This window comes from Paralichthys olivaceus, chromosome 16, assembly GCF_024713975.1.
Source record: "Paralichthys olivaceus isolate ysfri-2021 chromosome 16, ASM2471397v2, whole genome shotgun sequence".
In the NCBI taxonomy this organism is placed as follows: domain Eukaryota; kingdom Metazoa; phylum Chordata; class Actinopteri; order Pleuronectiformes; family Paralichthyidae; genus Paralichthys; species Paralichthys olivaceus.
This window is the reverse complement of record NC_091108.1, coordinates 3,304,856-3,326,854: the sequence shown is the minus strand read 5'-3', so window position 1 is coordinate 3,326,854 and position 21,999 is coordinate 3,304,856. Positions and strand designations below refer to the sequence as shown.

Genomic DNA, 21,999 nt, shown 5'->3' with positions numbered 1-21,999 from the left:
TTAAGATAATTAATATAGAAGTAGAGCCTCATTAGAACGTAAAACCTCAGCCAATCACAAGGGATGGAACGTGACGTCACATGCCCTAGGAAGAGGGGGGGGCTCTCCACAGGTGATTGGTGGCCGCTTCTGTCCAATCACAGGCCGCGTTTCACAGCAAAGTTGTTAACCCCCAACAGTGGCACTTTGGTTTCCAGCGCTCCAGTTTCACATCGGCAGCAAAACAACCGACTTCCCCCGAGAGAAACGCGCCTGTACCGGGCAGGATACGATCCGAAGAGCGCCTCCGAGCAAACGGGAGCACCGGGCCACCGACCGTGTGCCGCCTCACGAAGGAGACAACCCCGGGGGGAAGTGGCCGAGGCTACCGCCGCTGGTAGTCGGCTCCCTCTGTGGCTGGAGCTGCGTCGTGTTGATGGATTTTCTTTTTTTTTTTTGTGTGTGTTTGTGTTTTTCAAACTCGCTGAAATGTCTTTTAAATCCCGGATGATCCGCCCGGTGAGTATTTCTCCTCCTTTGAATCGATGGCCGCCTTTTAGAGAAGAAACAGGCCCGGCGTGGAAAGTGTTCCTGGCGTCAGATGATTTCATACACGCAATCAAATTCCTGGCTGGTCAGCTGGATGAGATTCAGCCGCTGAAAGCACAAGTTCCCCGGTCACTTTGTCAGCTGAGGGGTCGCGGTGTGGATCCGTGTGATCCGGTGTGTGTGTGTGGGGGGGGGGGGGAGCGTTTTCATGGAGGGGACAGAACCGTCGAGTTGTCTAGTTGTGACATTAATGGCAGAAGGAGTCAGAAACCTGATCTGTCTCCTGGGCAGAGGAAACATCACAGTCGACGAGAGGCTCAGTTTCCACAGGATTCCACATCAGTGTTTCTTTATCTCATTTATTCTTCCACCGTCTTTTCTTTTTAATGCAACATTGCTGGATGTGAGGACTGTAAAGGGTGTGAGGCTGAACACTGCCAGGCAGCTGCTGTGGTCTGCCGGGGAACTGCTCGGCCCTGGCCTGCATGGGTCCGGATCCCTCACTTTACCCCCCCACCTACACCCACCTCGACCATACAAGGACTCAAACAGAGGGGGGGGGGGGGAGACCTGCACCCATCAGGATTAGATCTGCCTCATGCAGACAGGCAGGATCATTATTAGTTAATGATTCCCTTGAAGAGCCTGTTTACTGCACCTGATTGGTACCACGTCAAAATAAAACAAGGTTTAATTCAGCAAAGAGAGAAGTCTGGGTGTTGGGTGACAAACCCCCACCCGCATGAGACAGCAGGAGGCCAGCAAGTACAGAGTATGTGTCCTGAAAATACTCTTTGTCGGAGTGAGCTCGTCAGAAAACATCAATCAGGAAGAGCAGAATGAGCTCTTGTCATTTTGACACAATCACAGGAAACACAGGCCCGACTCCGACTTGAGTTATAGCACTTGTATCATAGGCTGGGGATTAAATGAGTATTTCAGGGTGTTGTCGACAGTACCACCCACAGAATAACATGAAATATGAATTCATTGTTAAAATGTAGATCCTCCAATTCTTACTGTTTTCAACACAGCAACATGCAAATATATCAAACATCCTTAATGTCAGTTATCTCACCTGTAAGACAGCAGATCAGGTGAATTGTCTGACGCTGTGGTCATCATGTATCACAGGTATAACTCGGCAGGTCAATTATACATTTGTACCCTGTGGTTTCATGCGTTGTAGAGTTTATCACAATGCTGCTTTGCATTACACATCTCCTTCCTGGTTCAAACATGCATTTGTTTAGATCTAATTCCAACTATACAACTGTTTATCTCTAACAGATAGGGACCTCTAGTGGTATTCAACATTAATATAAAGCAGAACCAGAGAGGCCGTTTAGCCAAAGCACTTATTTATCACGCTTAAAGGTTCAGTGTGTAGAACTTAGTGACGTCTAGAGGTGAAGTTTCATGTTGCAGCTGAATACTCCTCATCTCCCCCTCCCCCTTCCCAACATGAAGGAGAACCTGTTGTGAACTTCAGTTGTCATGAAAACTCAAAAGGTTTCCATTTGGACGACAGTAAAAAACATGGTGGCCTCCACAGAGATGACCCCCCCCCATGTAAATATAAAGTTTATAAAGGCCCAATCTATGGTAAAGAAAATAATAATTCATACTATTTAGATGAAACACACCAGTGAAAATATCATAAGGATTATTTTATATTCAATTTCTGCCAAAAATCCCTTTCACCTAAATCTTACACACTGAACCTTTAAATCAGCTTGCTAGCACGTTCACAGCGACAGATGCTAGCAATTGATGAAAAGTCAATCACATATTTTTAAGACTTGTAGATGTGAATGTTAAACTTTTTTCTTAATCTAGGAGGATGTGGAGCTACTGTATGTCACTGCATGATAAATGAACCTACTCATGGTGCCAGCTAAAGGATGAATAGGTAAAATCCAAATTATCATCTGGAGAGCTTACAAATATTTGTCCCAGACATCATGGCAGTCTTCTCCAAAGTAGTTGAAACATTTGACACAAAACATTTCAACCTCATGGTGGCGCTCTGGGAAAGGTCAGGGCACCACCAAAGTCATGAGGATTCATCTGCTGAGGAGCACGAATAGAAATAGAAAATGTACCTTGTTGGCTAATCATTTGTAACATCGCAGAGGGAGACATGTGGAATACTTATCAGACCTAACGGTGGTTATTTAGCTATGTACAAATTCAGAAAATCAATTAATCTTTTTAAGAGGAATTCACGATAAAAGTGTCCATATATACAGTCTATGGGTGTAACCTGTGAGAACTGCCAGGTGTAGTCGTTGGAGCACTGGACAATCGTCATCAGGTGGTGGACTAACTTTTTGTCCCATCTCTGTTAAATCAACAAATAAAATGCATCGATTTACTTTAATTCTGTTCTCACCAGCAGGTTTTATTTTTTCCCTGTGTTGTTGTCATAATGTGTTTCTGTTGGTGTAGTCGGAGTTTTTGCTGAATGTCCCATGTTGCTCTTGGCTCTCAGGTCCTTATGATGCCGTCAGTGGATTTAACGATGATAAGAACACCTCTCTTCACCTGGGTGGACCCTGGATAGACCCAATGTCATCAACAGGTAAGATATTTTATTGGTTATAAAATGTTATTATAACTGTGAAAAACAACTGCTGTGGATCCCTTTGGCTCTGGTTGTGAGTAAACACACATCAGACTTGAACCTACGTCATCTTTGGGTGGAAACACATTCACCAAATGTGTGTTTGTACGTGAGTGAAAACACTTGAAGGTGTCCTGTCCTGAAAATCAGGGTCCTTCGCCTGTGAGACCAGACGAGGGCGACATTGTTCACCAGGTGAACAAGCTGCCATGAAGGGACTCACCTGGAACCAACATTTCTTTAATCATGATCTGTTCTGGGATCAGTGGATGTGAATTGTTCTCTCAGGTCCGTTTGCAGGAGCAGTTTGTTCTGTGCTGCTTGAGGCGTTGGCTCGTAATGAATTTAAGATTTTATTTCTCTGGTTTTGTACTAAAGCATAAAACCAAGTACCAGATAAGACATCTTCAGAGTTAAGTATTTGATTTAATACAACTTGCAAACCTGATTAATATGTGTATATTTATATTTATTGTCTTCAAAATAAGAGTGAAATGTCTGAGGCATTTGTACTCATTTTGCTAGTATATTGTAATTTGTTTAAGGGGAGCTGGTGTAATTAAACCAGGCAACAGCCCTTTAACCATCATATACAATATCAATAATCATTAACCATCATATTATTAGATGATTTGAGAGTTCTACTAAATATTAAATTATCGTAATAAATTCACAATTAACACAAATGTATAACACAGAAGCTTTTTATCACTACAGCAAATGAAATGTAAATATTATACATATACATTAATATATATTTATTTCGACATTAATAATATCTTTTTATAATTTCTGCAATATATATATATATGTATATATAACATTTGAACACATTAAGAATATATTTTTTATCACTTCTGCAAACTATATAAATGTTCTTATATATATTTTTTTAATTTGCTGAGTAAACACGTGTTTTTTATACCATTATACTTGAAATAGATTCATTTGGTCGAATGTTATGAATTCCAATAATTTAAAATATATATATTATGTTCACCTTTGTTTAATCTATCGTTTAATGCCCTTTCATTAAAATGGAGGATTGTCGTGACTTCATGTGTTAATGAATGTACATGTCTGCGGTGCCTCATGTTTATTTCAATCATTGATGAGTTAGTTAAAGAACCGAACACCTCCTCCCCCCCCCCCCTCCCCCTTTGGACTGAACACCCCGCACCGCGCAAGCGCTCGGGCCGGTGCGGGAATGGTCGGCGCCTCGACGTGGGGGTTGGACCGCTCCGAGCCAAACAGCGCAAAAGACTTTTAAATGTCCGCCATGTTGTCCATGGCGCACTGAACCAACGGTAGGGAGCGGAGCGTCGGAGGAAAACAGTCCGAGAGAGAGCGACCGAGATCCGGGCCTTCCCCCCCCCTCGGCTCCGCTGGCGACGCCCTAAAAAAAAAAAAAAAAAAAAAAAAAAAAAAAAAAAACAACCAAGCGACCGCCGCTCGCCCGTGAGAGCAGAGCCGCACAGAACCATCCATGAGCGCCGCGCTGGGCTCCGCGCGGACTTCCAGGAGATCGGACACATTTCACGCGGCGCCTCGAGTTGTGGAAAAATGAGCAAGCTGTCGTTTCGGGCGCGGGCGCTGGACGCGTCCAAGCCGCTGCCCGTGTTCCGCTGCGAGGACCTGCCCGACCTGCACGAGTACGCGTCCATCAACCGGGCGGTGCCGCAGATGCCCACGGGGATGGAGAAAGAAGAGGAGTCGGTATGATTTCAACTGGAATAAATGTGAACATGTAGCTTCCATTTTTTTTTTTTTTTTTTATTTTCGACACCATCACGGGCGTCCCTCTTTTTTTTTTTTTTTTTTTTCTCTCTGCGCAAGCTTTCACAAAATGGCCGCCGGTTTTCTGGGAAGAAACGCGACAGATTGTTGCCGCGGATGTCTCGTGTGTGGGACCCGGAGCACCGCGAGGGTGAAGCCGGGGGTGCGGGGTGTGATTATCGGGCAAAATCTCCCGGTTCGGTCGGTTTGTTTGTGTGTGAGCAGAGTCTCTGAGCACAAAGGAGTCATGTGACTTCTGCTACTCCGACATTTTGTCTCGCCTGTCAGTGTGCGGGGGCCCGTGTTGGCGTAGTTGCGGAGGGCCGCGGCCAGGGGGAGCCCGTGCCTCCATTTTGTCTGTGGCCTCTGTCAGACAGATGTCAACACGCTGCAGATGTTTACAGAACATCTGTCTCCTGCACGTCTCTGTGTGTGTGTGTGTGTGTGTGTTGACACACCTTCCACCTGGTTGTTCTCCTTCTCAAGCACGTTAGCATGTAGCTGCTAGCATTTAGTTGTGTCTCTGCATGATGCAGCTCTGACTGTTGGTTTGAATTCAGGCGGTGACGCTCCAACGCAGCTGTTGTCATCATTATTGTAACATCTGCAGCCATGACAGTTGTATTATTCAACACACATTTCTCTCACTCTAGTGCACAAGTCTCTCGCTGTAACATCAGCTGTTGTAATCGTAACACACACACACACACACACACACACACACACATCTGTGTCTCAGTGTTGACGTTGGATTTTCCAGATAAACGCATCTGAGAATGTTCAAGTTTTTGTGATCTCAGCTCTTTCTGACCCTCAAATGTTTCTTCACAGCAGATTCCTGACACTTGAAAAGAGAAGAGCATGTGATGTAGGTTGAGATGTAGAGATGCACTGGCCACAGAGGCAGCTACATAAACAAAGTCTGCTGCTCTCTGGGTTGTGGAGCACACCACTTTGGGGTGTTGTCGGTTTCTTTTTGGAATTTATACTTCACCGTGTAACGTGGTTGTGTTTGTGCAATCTTTCCCTGAGCAGTGTGTAAACTTCTCCGATGGTGCAGCTTTGTATCACAGCGGGTTCGACTAATGTTTAAATGTAAAGGTCAAATAAATGAGGGAGCATCGCTGCTGCTGCTGCTCAGTGGAAGTTGCTGCAGCCGGTCTGCGTCCCTGCTCTCGTGGAGGTTTCGGTGTCTGGGGTTCAGTGTGTCAGATGGCACAGCAGGCCGGCAGACCAGCGGCATGTGGCGCTCAGGAGGAGATCAGGGCAGCAGGAGGAAAGGGGGGGGGGGGCGGTGCTGTCACTTCAAAGTCTGCACTCTGCTCAGCCGGAGCGTTTGGTTATGTAACAGTTATATTATCATGAGAGGTAGGCCTTGGCCCGCTGCGTGCCAACCTCTCAGTGTTGTTGTGTTTTTATGTCAGAGTTAAGATCTTGCACTCTTTAACCAGTCGCTCATCAGACTTCAGTGCCTGGCATCTATGTGTTTGATTTCACGGAGCTAAACCTTACATTTCCTGCAAAGATACATTTTGCATGTTCGCTTGCAACCACCTCAACCGCACCAACCACCCCTGTGTGTTTGGTGGTCTGCAGGGTGACGGTGGTGTCCCTACACTTCCTGACTCTGCTACTAGAAAGCTTTTAACAGTGAGCTCAGTCTTGTTTGGATTAGAGCCTTTCTGTCCGCTACGTCTTCCTGCTCGTTTCAAACATTTAACTGAGCACAAGACTACAGGCTTACTCGCTCTGCTGCCGCTCGCCTGCTCTTCAAAAGTCGTATCTCAACCTGGTATTTGTGGTTTTTGTAATTTTCAGGCAGCACGGCCTGAGCGAAGAGCTGTCATCGCTGAAATTCCCTCAGCACGTGCGGCTTGTTTGTTTTGGGCCAGACACTCTGTCTTGTGTTTATGTTTGGGTGAAAGTGAGGTCAATATCTGCGGCCGTGGTGGGAATCCACAGGCATCTGCTGTGTTCGCCTCTTTGCCAGAACGGTTCTTGAACTCGCATATTCTCAGACACACACACACACACACACACACACACACACACACACACACACACACACACACAAAATCTGATTCTGGCACGCCACCAGTTTCTAACAGTGTGACCTTGCGAGTTGGGAATTCGGGGCTTGTCACCTGTCCAAAGTCTTTGCAGCCTACATGCTATGAAATTGAAAGTTGCTTGTGTCAGCTGTTTCCCCTGCTTTCACTGTTGACAGTTCTGTTTTGACGCGTATGTGGGCAGCGTGGGAAATTAACAGCAGCCTCAGGGCAGGTTCTTGAATCTAACTCTGCAGCCAGTTTGAAAACCTCAGCTGGAACAAGTCCTGACACTGACCTGAATTAAATTCAGGAATTCTCTAGTCGCTGATCCATGAATGAAAGAGAACAGTGTGTACATTGCCTGTAATAATTGCTTTCATTGCAACATCATACATTAGTCTGACAAATGTATCTCGTCTCTTAGACTCTGCCTCATTCTTATTTTAGTATTTTTTGAAGGAATGGAAAGTTTCTGCTATTTTGCAAACTGCTTAGCTGCCAAAAATGCAGTCTGATGGCCACCATTAATTTCCCACCCCACTCATACTGGATGTTAAAAATCATCCTCTCCCACACAGTGCATAAAGTGCACTTTGTACTGTAGCCACGAGTCCCTCGACAGCTCCACTAGACCATTCCCCGTGGCTGTCCATCATGTTAAGAGGCATTTACAGTGTCTGGGACAGTAACTGTCACAGGCGAGACCAGAGAAGGTGGAGGCGGCTCTGGCTGCCTCAGCAGACTTGACAGTGATCGATTTGGTCATTTTAGAAAGGCTATTTCTGGACTCCTGTGTGTGAGAGAAAGCCAGATCAAGAGGAAAAAGTTTTGAGTGTGAGGGCACCAGCCAACGCTCTGTATTTGTGACTCTTCACCTCAATCTGAGTCCATTTACTCTCAGGCAAATAGCCAGGGCTGGGGAAGTAAACAAACACGTCGCTTGATTAGGTTTGGCAGCTGATGTGATTCTGCTCACGGCCATTTGATTTATGAGTTTCTCTCTCGTGGTGGAGAAGCCAGAGGAAGTCGATGCGGAGGTTTAGGTGTTTGTCAGGGGAATGTAGGATCAGGTGGGAACATGAAGGTTATGCAAGCTACGTCCTCGGAACAGATCGTCGGAGCACATGGCGCCATAAATGTAAAGTACAATCACTCGCCTCGGGTATAACAGACTGTGGAATATTGCTCGTCCTAAAAGTCCAAATGGTGTTGATGAACACTGGGCTCCAGGAGGCAGTAAATCAGATTTACTGCATGTACACAGAAACTGAAACAGCATGATGGGATACACAAGGTCACAGCAGAAAGTTAACTTTCCAAACATCTTCTTTCTGTTTTAACCATGAAATATGGGTCATTTTTACAAGAAGCCGGCATTTTGGTTAAGGTTATCTGTGTGTAATTGGTATTGCCTTAAAATTCAACTTGCTATAAATGTCTTTTGTTGTGTTTATTCACACTTTGTTGTCCTGGCTTTTAGAGTTGAAGAGTCTAAAATGTAGTAATCTAAATTGTATTCCTTAAGTCTTAAATATGTTCAGGTATGTCTTGATTATGTTAATGTTCATTAACACTTTAAAACTAGCTGTGTATGCGAAATATTTTGTGTATGTAGTTTGTGTTGTCTCTGTCTGTTGTAGTACTTTTTCAATGAAACTAAAACGAAAGTAAACGTTATGGAGCGATGCAAGTAATTCTAGGATATTCTCTCATGTCTGCTGTACTTGACATCAAAATATGACTGAAGACCATATGGAATAGCACAGTCTGTACTGAACACAGTAGAATAGCACTTTGTGTCCTCATGGTGTTGGTGGAAGTGTCAAGGACCGTCTGTTTTTATCGCCACAAAGACCACGGCTCCACACAGCCTGATCTCTGCTGGGAGCATCAATAAGTTTAAAACAAAGAGATCTCCGTCCACTTAGACCGGTGCAGTGTTTCCACATATAGAACCATCTGTTTAAAAATGGTGTAGCACTGAATTGCTCACCTTTTGTTGCCTTTTATAAAGAGCTGCATTGATCTGAGCCCTGCAGTGTTTTTCTTCTGTTTTGCTGAAGGTTTTTCTGAGAAGCAGCACATTTAGCCTGATTTAACCCAGTGAAAACAGCTTGGCCTCCCTGTGTTTCTCTTATAAGCAGTCAGCCCTTTCCGCCTGGCTTTCATGTGTAGCCAAAGGCAGTCCTAGTTCAGAACAATATCCAGAGGATATGAGCCCATAAAGACCGGCTCATATAATGATGGTCGAGATACCATTTCGGAACTACCAGAACACTTTCATTTAATGATGGTAATTATTACAGTGCTCCTGTTGGTCTTTTATGTTACAGTACTTTGTCACATTTGGAATAAATGTATAGGAATCTTTGTGATACATTGTAGGTTGTGGCTGACCCATTACTGCTTTTCTAATTCTGCACAGAATAAAATACAGTTGGAGACGAATAAAACAAGATGCTACGGTCAGATTTAACCCCGCTGTTTATACCAAAGTGTAGAATTGTTTGTTGCCCCTCAGTAGATGCAAGAAACACTAAGATTCTGACATTCCCATGTAGTTCTCTGTGGGATTTGTCAATGGAAGCATACTGTATCATCACACACATTTATCATGATATAAAATAACAGTGGGCTCTAGAAATTGTCCAGAACTGTTGACATGGACTCACATAAAGCCCCTCTGGAAAGGTTCAGGGAAGTTTTCCTGTTAAATGTCTGAAAGCAGCTGATTGAGTTTATGGAAACAGCATTAGGTTGACACTTAAATTCACACAATTATCTCTTAAGAGATGTTGCCTGCATAGATTGAATCTGTATGAACCTGTCTCATACGTTCAAATGTAGTATTTCCTTTACTCAACGCTGGCAGATGTGATGTGGCAGCTTTGTCATTTGCTGCTTTTCATTGAACCATGCAACCGACCCTACGCATTTACAGTTGCACACTTTCACATTCAGCTGTGGGCACACACTCGCTTTATATGTGACTCATTCATTCATTCTGTCATCTTCCCTAGACGCACACACACACACATACACACAATCTGCACCTCCCCCTCCGCAGCCGCAGGGAAAACAAACACACACCTCTCCAGAGAGCGGTTGTACGAGGTACGCTGCCTTGTTGACAGACTGCCGACCAGTGGCTCTGTGCCCAGCTCTGAGCCAAAAGCTCTTCCACTACTACGACTGACTGACTGTGACTCTTCAGACAAGCAGCCCGCCAGCAAACCAGTTCATCAGCCACCCAGCCTGTCTGCCTTCCTTCCGGCACCACCGCCCTCAGCAGGCTTGGCAGCAGCAGGCTCTCCTCACACTGCCGGAGAGTAGATAAGGATAACTGCCAGAGAGTTGCAGACAAAAACGGTGTCAGGTTTCTGTTTGTCTTGAGTTATTGGATGGAGGGCAGGTTTGGATTTGTCCTCCTCTCGGCCCAATCAGGAATTTCTTCCACATATGAAGAGTTAAATCCTTGACTGACAGTTTGAGTGTAGACCCTGCACCAGATGTTTTAATGTTTCCGTGTCGCCTGGCAGTTCTATTTGTTCCAGTACTTTTTATTTTACACAGATTATCATAAGGTCTGGATGCCAAATGTTGCTCATTGTATAACTGGATAATCGTCAGTTTCCTCCTTAACGGATGCAGTCTCAGCTGGTGTCTACATGAGTCAGTGTGTTGTTTTCCTCCCAGAATGAATGAAAGATGTTTTTTTTTTTTTCAGTTGGGCAATGTCTAGTTATTACAGATAGTGTTGGAGCTGCTGAAAGGGGAACATTTTTTGTAAATACATCTGTATTTTTGAGAGTAAAGTCATACTTATTCTCGCCTGTCATTTTAGAGCGTCAGTATTAGAGGAAAATCTGATTCTGATTTGTTGGCTGATAGTTATGTTTGTTATAAACGACTAATCTTGTAGAAGATTCTGTCGTTCAATTGGTTTGCTTGTTTTTTATATATATATATTTGTAATTATGACCAACATGCATAATATTCAAGAGGTGAAAAATAAACTTGGGACTAGTGTCATTTAGACACCTGACATTTCTGTATTGGAATGTCTTTGTTAATTATTGTGCAACGTCAGTGATCCCAGTGTCTCACCTCCGTCTGTGTCTCCGTAGGAACACCATCTCCAGCGGGCCATATCTGCACAGCAGGTATATGGCGAGAAGAGGGACAACATGGTCATCCCAGTCCCCGAGGCGGAGAGCAACATCACCTACTACGACTCCCTCTACCCTGGAGACTACAAGATGCCAAAGCAGCTAATTCACATACAGCGTAAGTGGGCTTCTCTAATGGCAAATGCGTGATGCACGATGAGTTTGTTGTTGCAGTTAAGGCACCTGAGGTGTTTCATTTGGCGATAATTGTGTTTTCATCTATTATTCTTAACGTGTTAAATGACACTTGGGGACTGCAGATGAAAATAATGAGCAGAGTAGTCCCCATTAGTGTAATCTAAGGAGGGTTTTAACTTGTAAATCATCACTTAAGAGCTGTGTTGTTTCATTAAATTGACTTTTGGACTGTAAAGAGGCTTATAAAGAGTTTCCCCGGAACAGTTTCTAGGGGGGACCTGATGTGACTGTTAAACCCATAGTGTTAAAAGTGAAACTGTCAGTGAAGACGTGTGCTGTAGACGTTCAGCTGCAGAGAGGCTGATAAATTGTTGGTCCCTTTCAATGGAGGCTTTCAGGCATGATCTCTGGAAAATGTCTGGAAACTTGGGTTTAGACATTTCCTGGAATTTGTCTCTCACATATGAAGAGCACAGCAGGAGATTATGCAGGTCAGACGAGTTCACAGCAGCGTATGAATTCTGCGGTTTTGTTTACAGCCCAACAACGCATCGTCTTTCCATGTTGACATCTTTGTCTGCGTCCTCTACACATGGCATCTCTTTTCCACCCTGAGATATTTGTGTACAGTACGTGTGTTAGAAACGTCCTCAACTCACCCACTCGCTCACAGTGAATTTTCCAGATATTTTCTGCTAATGACTCCCAGGCCAAGGTAGCAAGTCTGTTCTTTCTGACGTCATCAAAGTGGCTTCAGGCATGTGTTTTATAAACTTTTACTGAGTTGTCAAATTGTACGTCAAAGAAAATGAGTTTGCTCGATTGTTCATTCCAGTCTGTGTCACAAGTGGCTGTCACGATTGTTCCTCAAAGGGAAGCAATTTGCCGTTACCCCAAACCAAGACAGCGTTATCAGTAAAGCTGAAAAGACAAATGTTTTGTTCTGTCAAATGGCTGTCGAACTAATTTCTGGGTTTTCGCCGGAGGGTTGAGACGCTCTGAAATGTGGAGAGAATCCTGTTGAGGTTATTTCCAGGCCATGAGAGTTCAATATTTTGTACAGAAACTAAAATTCCACATATACAGTTGTCTCCTACTCTATTTATGTAAGAAATGTACTCATCTGTAGATCTACTTCACATGGTTCCAGTTTGAGCTGCTAAAAACGAACCTCGTCGATAACTGTATATATCTCATCCGTCATACTCAGTTGCATTGATTGCTGCTCAAGATGAAAATGATTTGCTCTAATTAAGTCTCGACTGTGGTTATAATTTTAAAGCTGAAGCAGCATATTCTCATGCCTGCGTATCGTTTGCTCTCTATTTGTCAGTGTGGGGACTGCAGGCTCGACAGAAGCCAGTGAAATTTGATTTGAACAGATTTGTGTTCTTACAGTGAGACAAACCACAGCTGAATTAAAACACATTTAAACAGCGGCTGTGAGTTTGGAAACAGTTGTTGAGACTCGGGAAGTGGATTGATCTGAATTAGTCTCTGGTTTGACACAACTTTTATATTTCTGTCTCTCAAGTCATAAATATGCTCACGTTAGACCATTAGGAAAAGGGCAGAGAGTCACATTTTATCCCTCTACTAAAATTATAATAATGCACCTCTTGACTTATATAAATATTCAGTGTGTCCTTTTTTTAATTTGAGCTTTAATAAACCCATTAATGCAGACTCCATTAAACTGTCTGGTAATGTTAGGTCAATCTGTTGGTTACTGGGTCGGTAGATTTAATGTATCTACAGTAAATAACAGACAGATAATCTTAACTGTCTTTAAGGCCCTGTCACTCCTGTTCCGTGTCTGAACTGGTTTGGTGTAATGAAGCCTGTTCTGTTATCTCTTTTCTGTTAATCCTGTGGTTTAATAAATATTCTCTTTAAACCTGAGCAACATTAATGTTTGGGGGTCGATTTCGATATCGATGGGTAAGAAGTTTCAGACGATATGATAATAATTTCATCAGACATATAATAACGTGCTGTTTTGTTTTAGATTAATCATAACGATTGCAGCTCCTGTGATTTGGACGATTAACTGTTACTCACGTCGGCAGACGTTTCCATGACAAACCAGGGAAACTGAGAATTGAAATACCGTCAACTATTCACAGCTGCTGCACTGTTTTGCTCTCAGCTGTTTTCCTTGGTTATGGTTTTCTGTCTGTCTTTTTATTTTTCTCATAGCAGACTAATGCCACAATTATTGTAGCAGTAAACCTTTATTTTATGCTTGGTTATTGTTATGGTCCAGTGAATGACATTTTTGTCATCTCAGATACATGGAGGTGCTGTTGTAGTATATGTGTATTTGTACAATGGATAAATGACGTAATTGCCCTGATTGACACCAGAAATATATATATATCGTTGGGCATTTTAAACCAGGCACTCTTTTAATGATACTGGCTGGAAAACTGGATATTGAATTATGGGACCTGCTACCCAACTGATATAAATTCTTAGAACCTTTTTAAACTGAAGCTTTCTGCATTAGTTTGAATGATGTGAGTTTTATTTTTGCTTTACTGCATCGCAAACAATAACTGACTTTCATAGAAAGTCTATTATTTCAGAGTAAGTTTTGAGAACTTGACTGAAATAAGACATGATGACTTAAGTTCTGTAATGTTGCATTTCCTGTCGGTTAGCTTCAAACCGATAAGTTTTTGAAGCGAAATCAACTTTGAGCAACAGAGGAGACCTGATTCTTGTCAAGTTGTGTCAAATAAATCTCAGTGTGAATCCCTCGGTCCAGATCACGTTATCCGTATCTAATTAATTGCTGATTGATATTCTTCTTTTCTAACCCCCTCGTTGCAAATCACAATGAAACAGAAAAAGTAAATGTGGGTGATTCCAGAAATCACAATGTTACCTTTAAACAAACCGTAATGATCTGAATATTGAATAGAACTGGAGAGAAAAAGATTGTTTTTGTTTTTGCTGCTGCTTTCGCAATAGTCTCGACTGCTCTGTGTTGGTTCATGGTTGGTTTCAGGACTTTGTACCAACCTTCCTTCCTTTGACTGCTATCTTTCATTGTGGTTGAGTTTGGTTATATTACTACCTCCAAAACTGTTACCGGATTGAGTTCACAGATAAGTTTGCTTTGAAAAATGTCTGACTCTGCAGAGCTGAACCATCACCACTCTGCTAATGAGATGTTTGAAATGGTGAAGTTTCCTTAATGCTGACATTTTTCTTTTTTCACAAACATGCTGTTCTTTATCCTCTCTCACCCTGCAGCTTTCAGCTTGGACACAGAGCAGCCAGACTATGACCTGGACTCGGACGATGAGGCATTCCTCATCAAGCTGAAAAAGAAGATGGAGATCAGCTTCCTGCAGTTTGAGGAGATGATTGACAGGCTGGAGAAAGGCAGCGGACAGCAGGTTGGCAACTGAGTTTCCTTGTTCACCCTCAAACATCTGGCTGGAAAGAAGGCTCCCTAAAATACCTGACTGACAGGTCTTTCTGGATATATCCATTATGGTGTGGCATCTATTAAACTCCAATTTGTAACTTTTTAGCCGGTGAGTCTTCCCGAGGCCAAACTGCTGCTGAAGGAGGACGACGAGCTCATCAAGGAGGTCTTCGACTACTGGAGCCGGAAGAGGAAAAACAGCAAGGCTAACTCGCTCATCCCCAACGTCAAGCAGGAGAGGCGAGACGGCTCCAGCACCAGTGACCCCTACGTGGCCTTCCGACGGCGCACAGAGAAGATGCAAACTAGGAAGGTTGGTTTTTCAACGTTTATGCTGCCGATTATCATAAATTAAAATGTATTTTATGATTCTTATTTCATCCAAAAGTAAAAAATAAATGTCAAATTGATCTGTTTGTTTGATCAACAAGTCGAGCTACTTAGTGTAATGGTGTTTGTGGCAGAGCCAAGTTTGAATCCGGGAAGAGGCCCTGATCCAAACGGTTGTATTTTTTGTGTTGCGTATATTTAAACAAGTCTGTCGCTGTATAAACATTAAATAGATTTTTAAAAGTCAGAGAAATACTGCACCTCTTCAGATTAAAATAGATTTTACATCTACCCCTGCACTTTATCTTATTTTTTTGATTTGACACTTCTTCCAACAATCTTGTAAAGGATGTACACGCCACCAAGTGGTCATTTGAAGAATTTAGCCCGATAGTTTTTAATCATCTTGATAACTTGTCTGCCTTTGTCATGGTAGTTAGATTTTAATCTTCAAATATATCTTTCTAAACTTGACCTGTAGTAAAGTTGTTATAAATGTTCATTAAACTGATTTATTTTCTTGACCAATTAACTTCTTAAGTTTTAATTGTGTCTTTGTGTAATAGCCCAAGTGATTATTATGGGTTGGATATGTTTCCTTTTCTTTGTCGATTTCTCTTGAACTTTTTCTTCTCTTGAACTTTCAGAATCGTAAGAATGACGAGGCGTCATATGAGAAGATGCTGAAGTTACGCAGGGATCTTAGTCGAGCCGTCACCATCCTGGAAATGATCAAGAGGAGGGAAAAGAGCAAGAGGGAGCTGCTGCACCTCACTCTGGAGATCTTCGAGAAGAGGTGAGGCTCTTGCATTAATGCCTTAGCCCAGTTTTCAAGAGTTTCACTGAGGTAGAGGAGACCAGACCGACCACTGTGCTAAATCAAGTGGTTTGATCTGTCTTAAACTCTGATTGGCTAATCCTTTGTGCCCTTTCTTTCCAGAAACGTCATGTTGGACTACGGTGGTGAGGTGATGGCAGAAGTTCTGGCTGAACGGGCACTGGTGAGGCCGCAGATCATTCCTCTGGTCCCTCTCACCAACCAGTACAGACACCAGGACCACATGGACCTTAAGGACTACAAGTCCAAGGTGAGTACCACTGTTATGGGCACTCATCTGGATCATTTGTGGAAGCTGGGAAAATAAATACTTCTAAACAACTTTTTTGAGTTGGTAAAATTAAGAATATTTACAGAGGAGTACTTTGTGAAATTACAGTTTGCCCCTGGGCAGCAGTCTCTTAAGTCTCATGACCCATCTTGTTTCCCCCGTAGCCCGAGAAGATGGAAGTTCCCCGGCAGAAGAGGAAGTATGAGAAGAAGCCGAAGGTTCTGCCTCTGTCGTCAGGCCTCCCCCACCATCCTGGTCCTGTCGTCTTCAACGCCAAGGACCTCAACCAGTATGACTTCCCCAGCTCAGACGACGAGCCATTCTCCCAGGTACACACACTTCAAGACCATCAGAAATACACTGAGCAGCTAGTCTGACAAAATTGAACAGCTCCCGCAAACTATCTCTGTATCTTGTCTCAGTAAATCCATGATAGTGTGGGAAATGTATTAAACCACAATCTCTTGCTTGAGGTTTCATTAATCCTGCTTGTGACCTCTGACTGACCTCTGTGTCCCCAGCTGCACTCAGGCTCATCGGAAGCAGAGGAGGAGAACGACCCAGACGGTGCCTACGCCTTTCGCAGGAAGGCCGGCTGCCAGTACTATGCTGTAAGTTACATAACCTTTCCATCTTCCACCGAGTGTAAAATGAAAAGCTCCTCAGGGGTTCACGTGTTGTAGTAAATGAAGTGAATCATCACCAGACTGGTGAGATAATGAGACATTACGAACATTCACATCGACCTCATGGGTCAAAGTTAAAGTAAAACACTGCTCCACCAAACGAGTTGAGTTTCCTGCTGTTAGTTCAAGGTTACAGGGTAAATTTAACGATCTTTTCATTCTGGTTCAAACAAGAACAATTAACCTTGTTGAGTTAATAGAATTTACAACCTTTTAAATGTGAAACTAATAGATAATTGTTATCACGTTGAAATGCATTTTGTAATAGAGGACATACAAAGAGTCTCCTGCAAATGTCTGAGGCATTCATCCATGCTTTATCTCTTCAGGCTCGTCAGGACCGTGTGGGTAGCTGGCCGTGGTGCGATCACTGGGAAGGCGGCTTGGCAGAAGCTCGATTTCGCTACAGTCTCACTACACTCACCGTGCCGCGGCACTGCCTGGGCATGGCTCGCCGACGCCTGGGACGAGGCGGCAGGTCAGTTGACATTTATATATCAGATAGTATTGTGCTTTTTCAAAATATCTCACCACACAATTCACTGGCTAAATACATTTACTCTTGCTCGTTAGAATCAAACTCTTAAGTTTCCATTACTTGATAATGAAAATGATACTTTGATGTATAATCTCATTCTGTTAATCTTATTGGAGATGTGTTGTTGTCAAAACAGAATATCTGACCTGCTCCTCCTCTCCTCAGGGTGTTGCTGGACAGGGCGCACACGGACTATGACAACATTTTCCACGGCCTGGATCCAGAAATGCTCGACCTGCCTCTCCCCCAAACTCCCCCTCCCCCCACAGCTACGTCACGCTCGTCAGCCACCAACAAGTTCGCCAGTACCTCAGAAACAAATACCTCAGACAGAAGTTCCTCCTCCTTCAACTCCTCTCTTTCCTCGTCCTCTTCCACGGACCTCAGTCAGATACTGTTGAATATAAAGTCATGCCGATGGAGGCACTTTAGACCACGGACACTACCACTACACGAGCTGGATAACGCCCACCCCCTATTCAGGAGGTTGAGTCGAGGCTTGAAGCGCCCGGTCTCTGCCTCCACAGCTGGGGGACAGCCCTTTGGCTCTCAACGCCTGGGAAGGGTTGTCCCTGCTCCCTCACCCATTGCTGGTAAGAGGCTTGGCTGCCTTCAGACTGCCTTCAAATTGTGGTTTACCTGTTCTGCACTCGTGGCAGCTTGAGGTTGCAGACCCACGATCTCTGCTGTGATATCAAGTGACTTAAATATCAAAACATTTCATTGAAAGCAGTATATGCACACACACACACACACACACACACACCAGTTCCTCCTCAACAATGACGGTGAATAAAAATTTATGCTGAGAAAAATCTTGTAATTCATGAAATTATTACGGCTGCTGAATTTTTAGCAGGATTGCACAAAAAACACTGAATCAAACTCTTGGAACTTGGTGGAAGGGCGAGGTATGGGCCAAGGGAAAACAGCAATTAGCTTTTGGAGTGGATTAGATTTAGGGGGAGGATCCAGAATTTAATTAAGTTTTTTTTTCTCTTAAAGGGCACGGTGACACCCATGTGAATGTTGCAGATAAAAAAATTACTTTTAACTAAAGTTGAACTCGGATTTGCTTCATCACAGGAAGCAAATGTTTTATTCGCCTCTTGCCTGCACACATTGGAAGTGAACTGCTTCATTCACATATTCAATATTTCACAATGTATGAAAAAGGCAGGTGTGGTAATATCTATGAACAGAGTGCCCTTTTAGTTTCGCCTTTTTTTCTTGTTTGTTGTAAGAGTTAATGTTTGACGTCGCTTTGCATTCTTACTGCATCACCTCCCACCCAGTCCACAAGATGTCAATTCAAACTGGGTTTGATAAATTCATGAGATGCGCAGGATTTGTCAGGGTGCGTGGACACAGGTGTGGAGCGTTGAATGCAGACTAAATGCCACAGGTCTCCGGTGGTATCTTGATGTTGGTACAAGCAGCTTCTCCGTGTTGTCTATGTTTTGATGAGCATGAAAAACAGCTGCATTGATTTTTTTCTTGGAAGAAACTAGAGAATAAGCAAGATAATTAATATCTGAGAGAGTAACTACAGTTAGTGGTTGAATCTACAGAGAGCAGTGGTTAAAGTAGGATTTAAGTGGTGCAGAATTAATATGTGCAGTATTTTGATTTAATAAAATAAGCATGGAGTCTCCGGTGGAAGCGGTGCCAGAGGACGAGTTGTGACTTTGAGATGCAGAGTAATGAATCCTGTTTCCTGTGAAGTGTAGAGCTGAGAGGCTCATGGGGAATACGTAAATCAATATTGCACTGAGGCGTACAGCCACGTTATACTTCGCAATGTGGGAGTAGGACTTTAAAATCAATAGAAAGACATGAGACTTTATTTACATAATTGGAGCATGTGTTCATTGGAGTAACGTGGTTATCGGATTTCTGTCATACTCTGCCTCATATGTAAACCAAGGCTGGAATGTTAAGTGTTCGACAGAAACCCACTGAAGGAAGCTAACTTGCTTTTAAGAGTCGGTCATAGTCCTTGTGGAAAGTTTCAGGCGCCTCTCTGTAAATCCAGACACTGATTCAGTCTCACGTTCTGACACTGCATCGTAAATGTCTCTGACGAAATTACTACACTGAGTATTAATGTCTTGATCTGATGCCACATCTTTTAAATGTTAGTAGTAGTACTGTGGTAAAAGTTTTCTTGAACAGTGAAGACGTGATTTCAGTAGTGTAGCGTTAGCCCTAGTGTATAACAGCGACGTGTATTAACAGTCCTCTCTTCCATACAGCGTTGGTAGCATACAACTTTAGATGTGTTTTTTAAAGCACTGGTATCAGATCGGTTCTCGGTATCAGCCAAAAAGTCCTGGTATCATTTTGTGAAGGTAAAATAGTTTCCGAACATCTCTACTCTCTGTAGCATAACCTTTTAATAGAAATGTCAAACCTTTGAATCTGACAATTTTCTGCTTCATCTTTCGCACAGTGTCAAGAGTAGGTCGTCGAGTACTTGAGTTGTATTTCTACCTGTAAGACTAAGTTTTTCAGTGTTGAATCGTCGAGTTATTTATCAACACAATCTACAGTACTGACTCCAACACAACAGAATAAAAAGACCAGGCTGTCTGGGTCGACTGAGCCATTTCCAGTGTGGGATGGTTAACTGCATGAATTACCATTTGGGCACACCTCCAAGAACCTCAAAGGTTTGGTGGGAATCGGAACAGTTATCTAAAAATATATTATAGTAAATATTTTGTACTGTTAGAAACACCTGAGTGTTGTTGACGCTTTGTGTAGGAGAGAGAAATGAAGAGGATTCAAACTGCTTCAGGGATCAGTCGTGAGATTTTGTTTTGTGGAGTAAAACTTTGCAATGAAGAGCCACTGAAGGTGTCATATCTGTGTTGTGATTTATTTTTTTAGAATCCATTGCTAACACAATATTTTTAATGTCAGAGAAATGTGTTTTAAAGATTTTATGCATTTTCTTTACAGTGAGAACTGTATTTTATAGAGCTGGAGCGTTCTGTGTGAATCTAGGAGAAATCCTGTAATTTCCACAGAGTGCACTATTAAAAACCTGTTAAATGACGATGTGAGTCTCCAGATTTGTAACGAAACCTTTGTCCCTCTCAGCTTTAACAGCCGAACAGTACCAGCAGCATCAGGAGCAGCTGGCCCTGATGCAGAAACAGCAGCAGGAGCAGATCCAGCTGCAACAGAAAGCCAACAGCACCGCCACTGCCAACAGCACACTGGTCAGTATTTTCTGTTGTCGAGCGGCAGACAGTCGTGTTCACATCTTTCTCTTGTGTTCCTATCTTACCTCCATCTTCACCTCTTCTCTCCTCGCAGGGCTTAGCGAACACGTTGGACCAGGCCAGCGCTCAGTTCGCTGCCTCGGCCCTCGTCACCGCCGACCAGCTGCTGGCCCTGAAAACCAAGGAGGAGCTGGCCCTCGGAGGCGGAGTAAACGGCGTCCTCTCCCCCTCAGGTACCATATTTCCCCAAACATCCTCTAGCAGATCATCCTCTAGTAAAAGATCGATATTCTCAACTGTTAACTGCCATTAACAACAAGTAGATGTTTATATTTAGGGACAACTTCAGGGTTGTAAAAAAAACTGAAAGCACACCAGATTTAAATTTCACTCCGCCCAAATATAGCAAGATGGTGACGAAAAACGGACAAAGCAAACAATGACGGGGAAGTAATTACTGTCTAAAACCCACAATGGAGTCACAGTGAAAGAGCCGATAACGGAACAAAACCTGCAGCGCTCACTCCTGCACAAGCGACGCCGTGTCAGGCTAAAGGATTCGAGAGATAATCGTGGAAAGTGACAAAATGGAATTTAATTTGAGAACGATCTGCAGATGTTTCAACGAGGATCCGTCCTTCACAGACAAAAGGAACGAAAACTTTGATAATCTACAGTGAGGTGATTGTTTTAATGGTCTCCTGAGTGACCTTAGTCCCTCGCAGCAGAAACAGGTTTTATTTATTTACGTCAGTATATATCACACAGTAGAGTCAGTGTCGAGTTGCAATATTAATAAATTCAGGATTTTTCTTTTTAAGAATAATTGATAATTAAAACCTTCTAACCCCCTCCCTGACCCACCCACTTTTCCCTCATCAACCTACCTCCCTGTCTCCCGCACCTCCACCCACCCACTCCCCTTTTATCCCCTCCCCCATCCTCACATCCCATTCCTCCTCCCCCTCCGTCTCCTGGCCTCTCTCGACCCTCAGGTGTCTACAAGGGCTTGCACCTCTCGAGCACAGTATCCCCATCCCCCGTCGCCCCAGCTCCTCCCACCACTTCCCCAACACCTGCTCTGCTCCACCCTTGCACCACCACCAGCTCCACCTCCGCCACCAGTAACAACAATGGCACCACCCACCCCGCCACAACCAACACCGCCACCACTCAGGTCCTGCTGGGAAACAACAGCCTCCGTCTGGGTGCTCCCACCGGCAAGCGTGTCCACGCAGTGCGGACACTGAGCACCACCATGTCGACATCCGCCTTAAAGTTCACCCACGCAACCGCCAACTGTCAGAAACCCAAGGTCACTACGGCCTCGGCCTCGCCGCTGGATATAGTGCCCAGGTGAGAACAACACAACAGCTGTG

At 43.6% G+C, this 21,999-nt stretch overlaps 1 protein-coding gene across 2 annotated transcripts in view; it reads left to right on the top strand.

The window, feature by feature from the left end:
* Positions 1-119: 119 nt before the first annotated feature.
* Positions 120-21,999, top strand: part of LOC109644808 (enhancer of polycomb homolog 1-like) — a 24,002-nt gene continuing 2,122 nt past the window's right edge. The window contains exons 1-14 of one of the 2 annotated variants that reach the window (XM_020110264.2): positions 120-498; positions 3,023-3,112; positions 11,109-11,268; positions 14,550-14,695; positions 14,834-15,040; positions 15,705-15,853; positions 15,998-16,145; positions 16,331-16,495; positions 16,688-16,777; positions 17,182-17,330; positions 17,556-17,983; positions 20,496-20,617; positions 20,715-20,853; positions 21,616-21,976. In XM_020110264.2, the coding sequence (XP_019965823.2) occupies positions 11,169-11,268; positions 14,550-14,695; positions 14,834-15,040; positions 15,705-15,853; positions 15,998-16,145; positions 16,331-16,495; positions 16,688-16,777; positions 17,182-17,330; positions 17,556-17,983; positions 20,496-20,617; positions 20,715-20,853; positions 21,616-21,976 (2,204 nt within the window). In that variant the 5' untranslated portion in view covers positions 120-498; positions 3,023-3,112; positions 11,109-11,168. The other variant, XM_069511035.1, reaches the window with a different exon arrangement.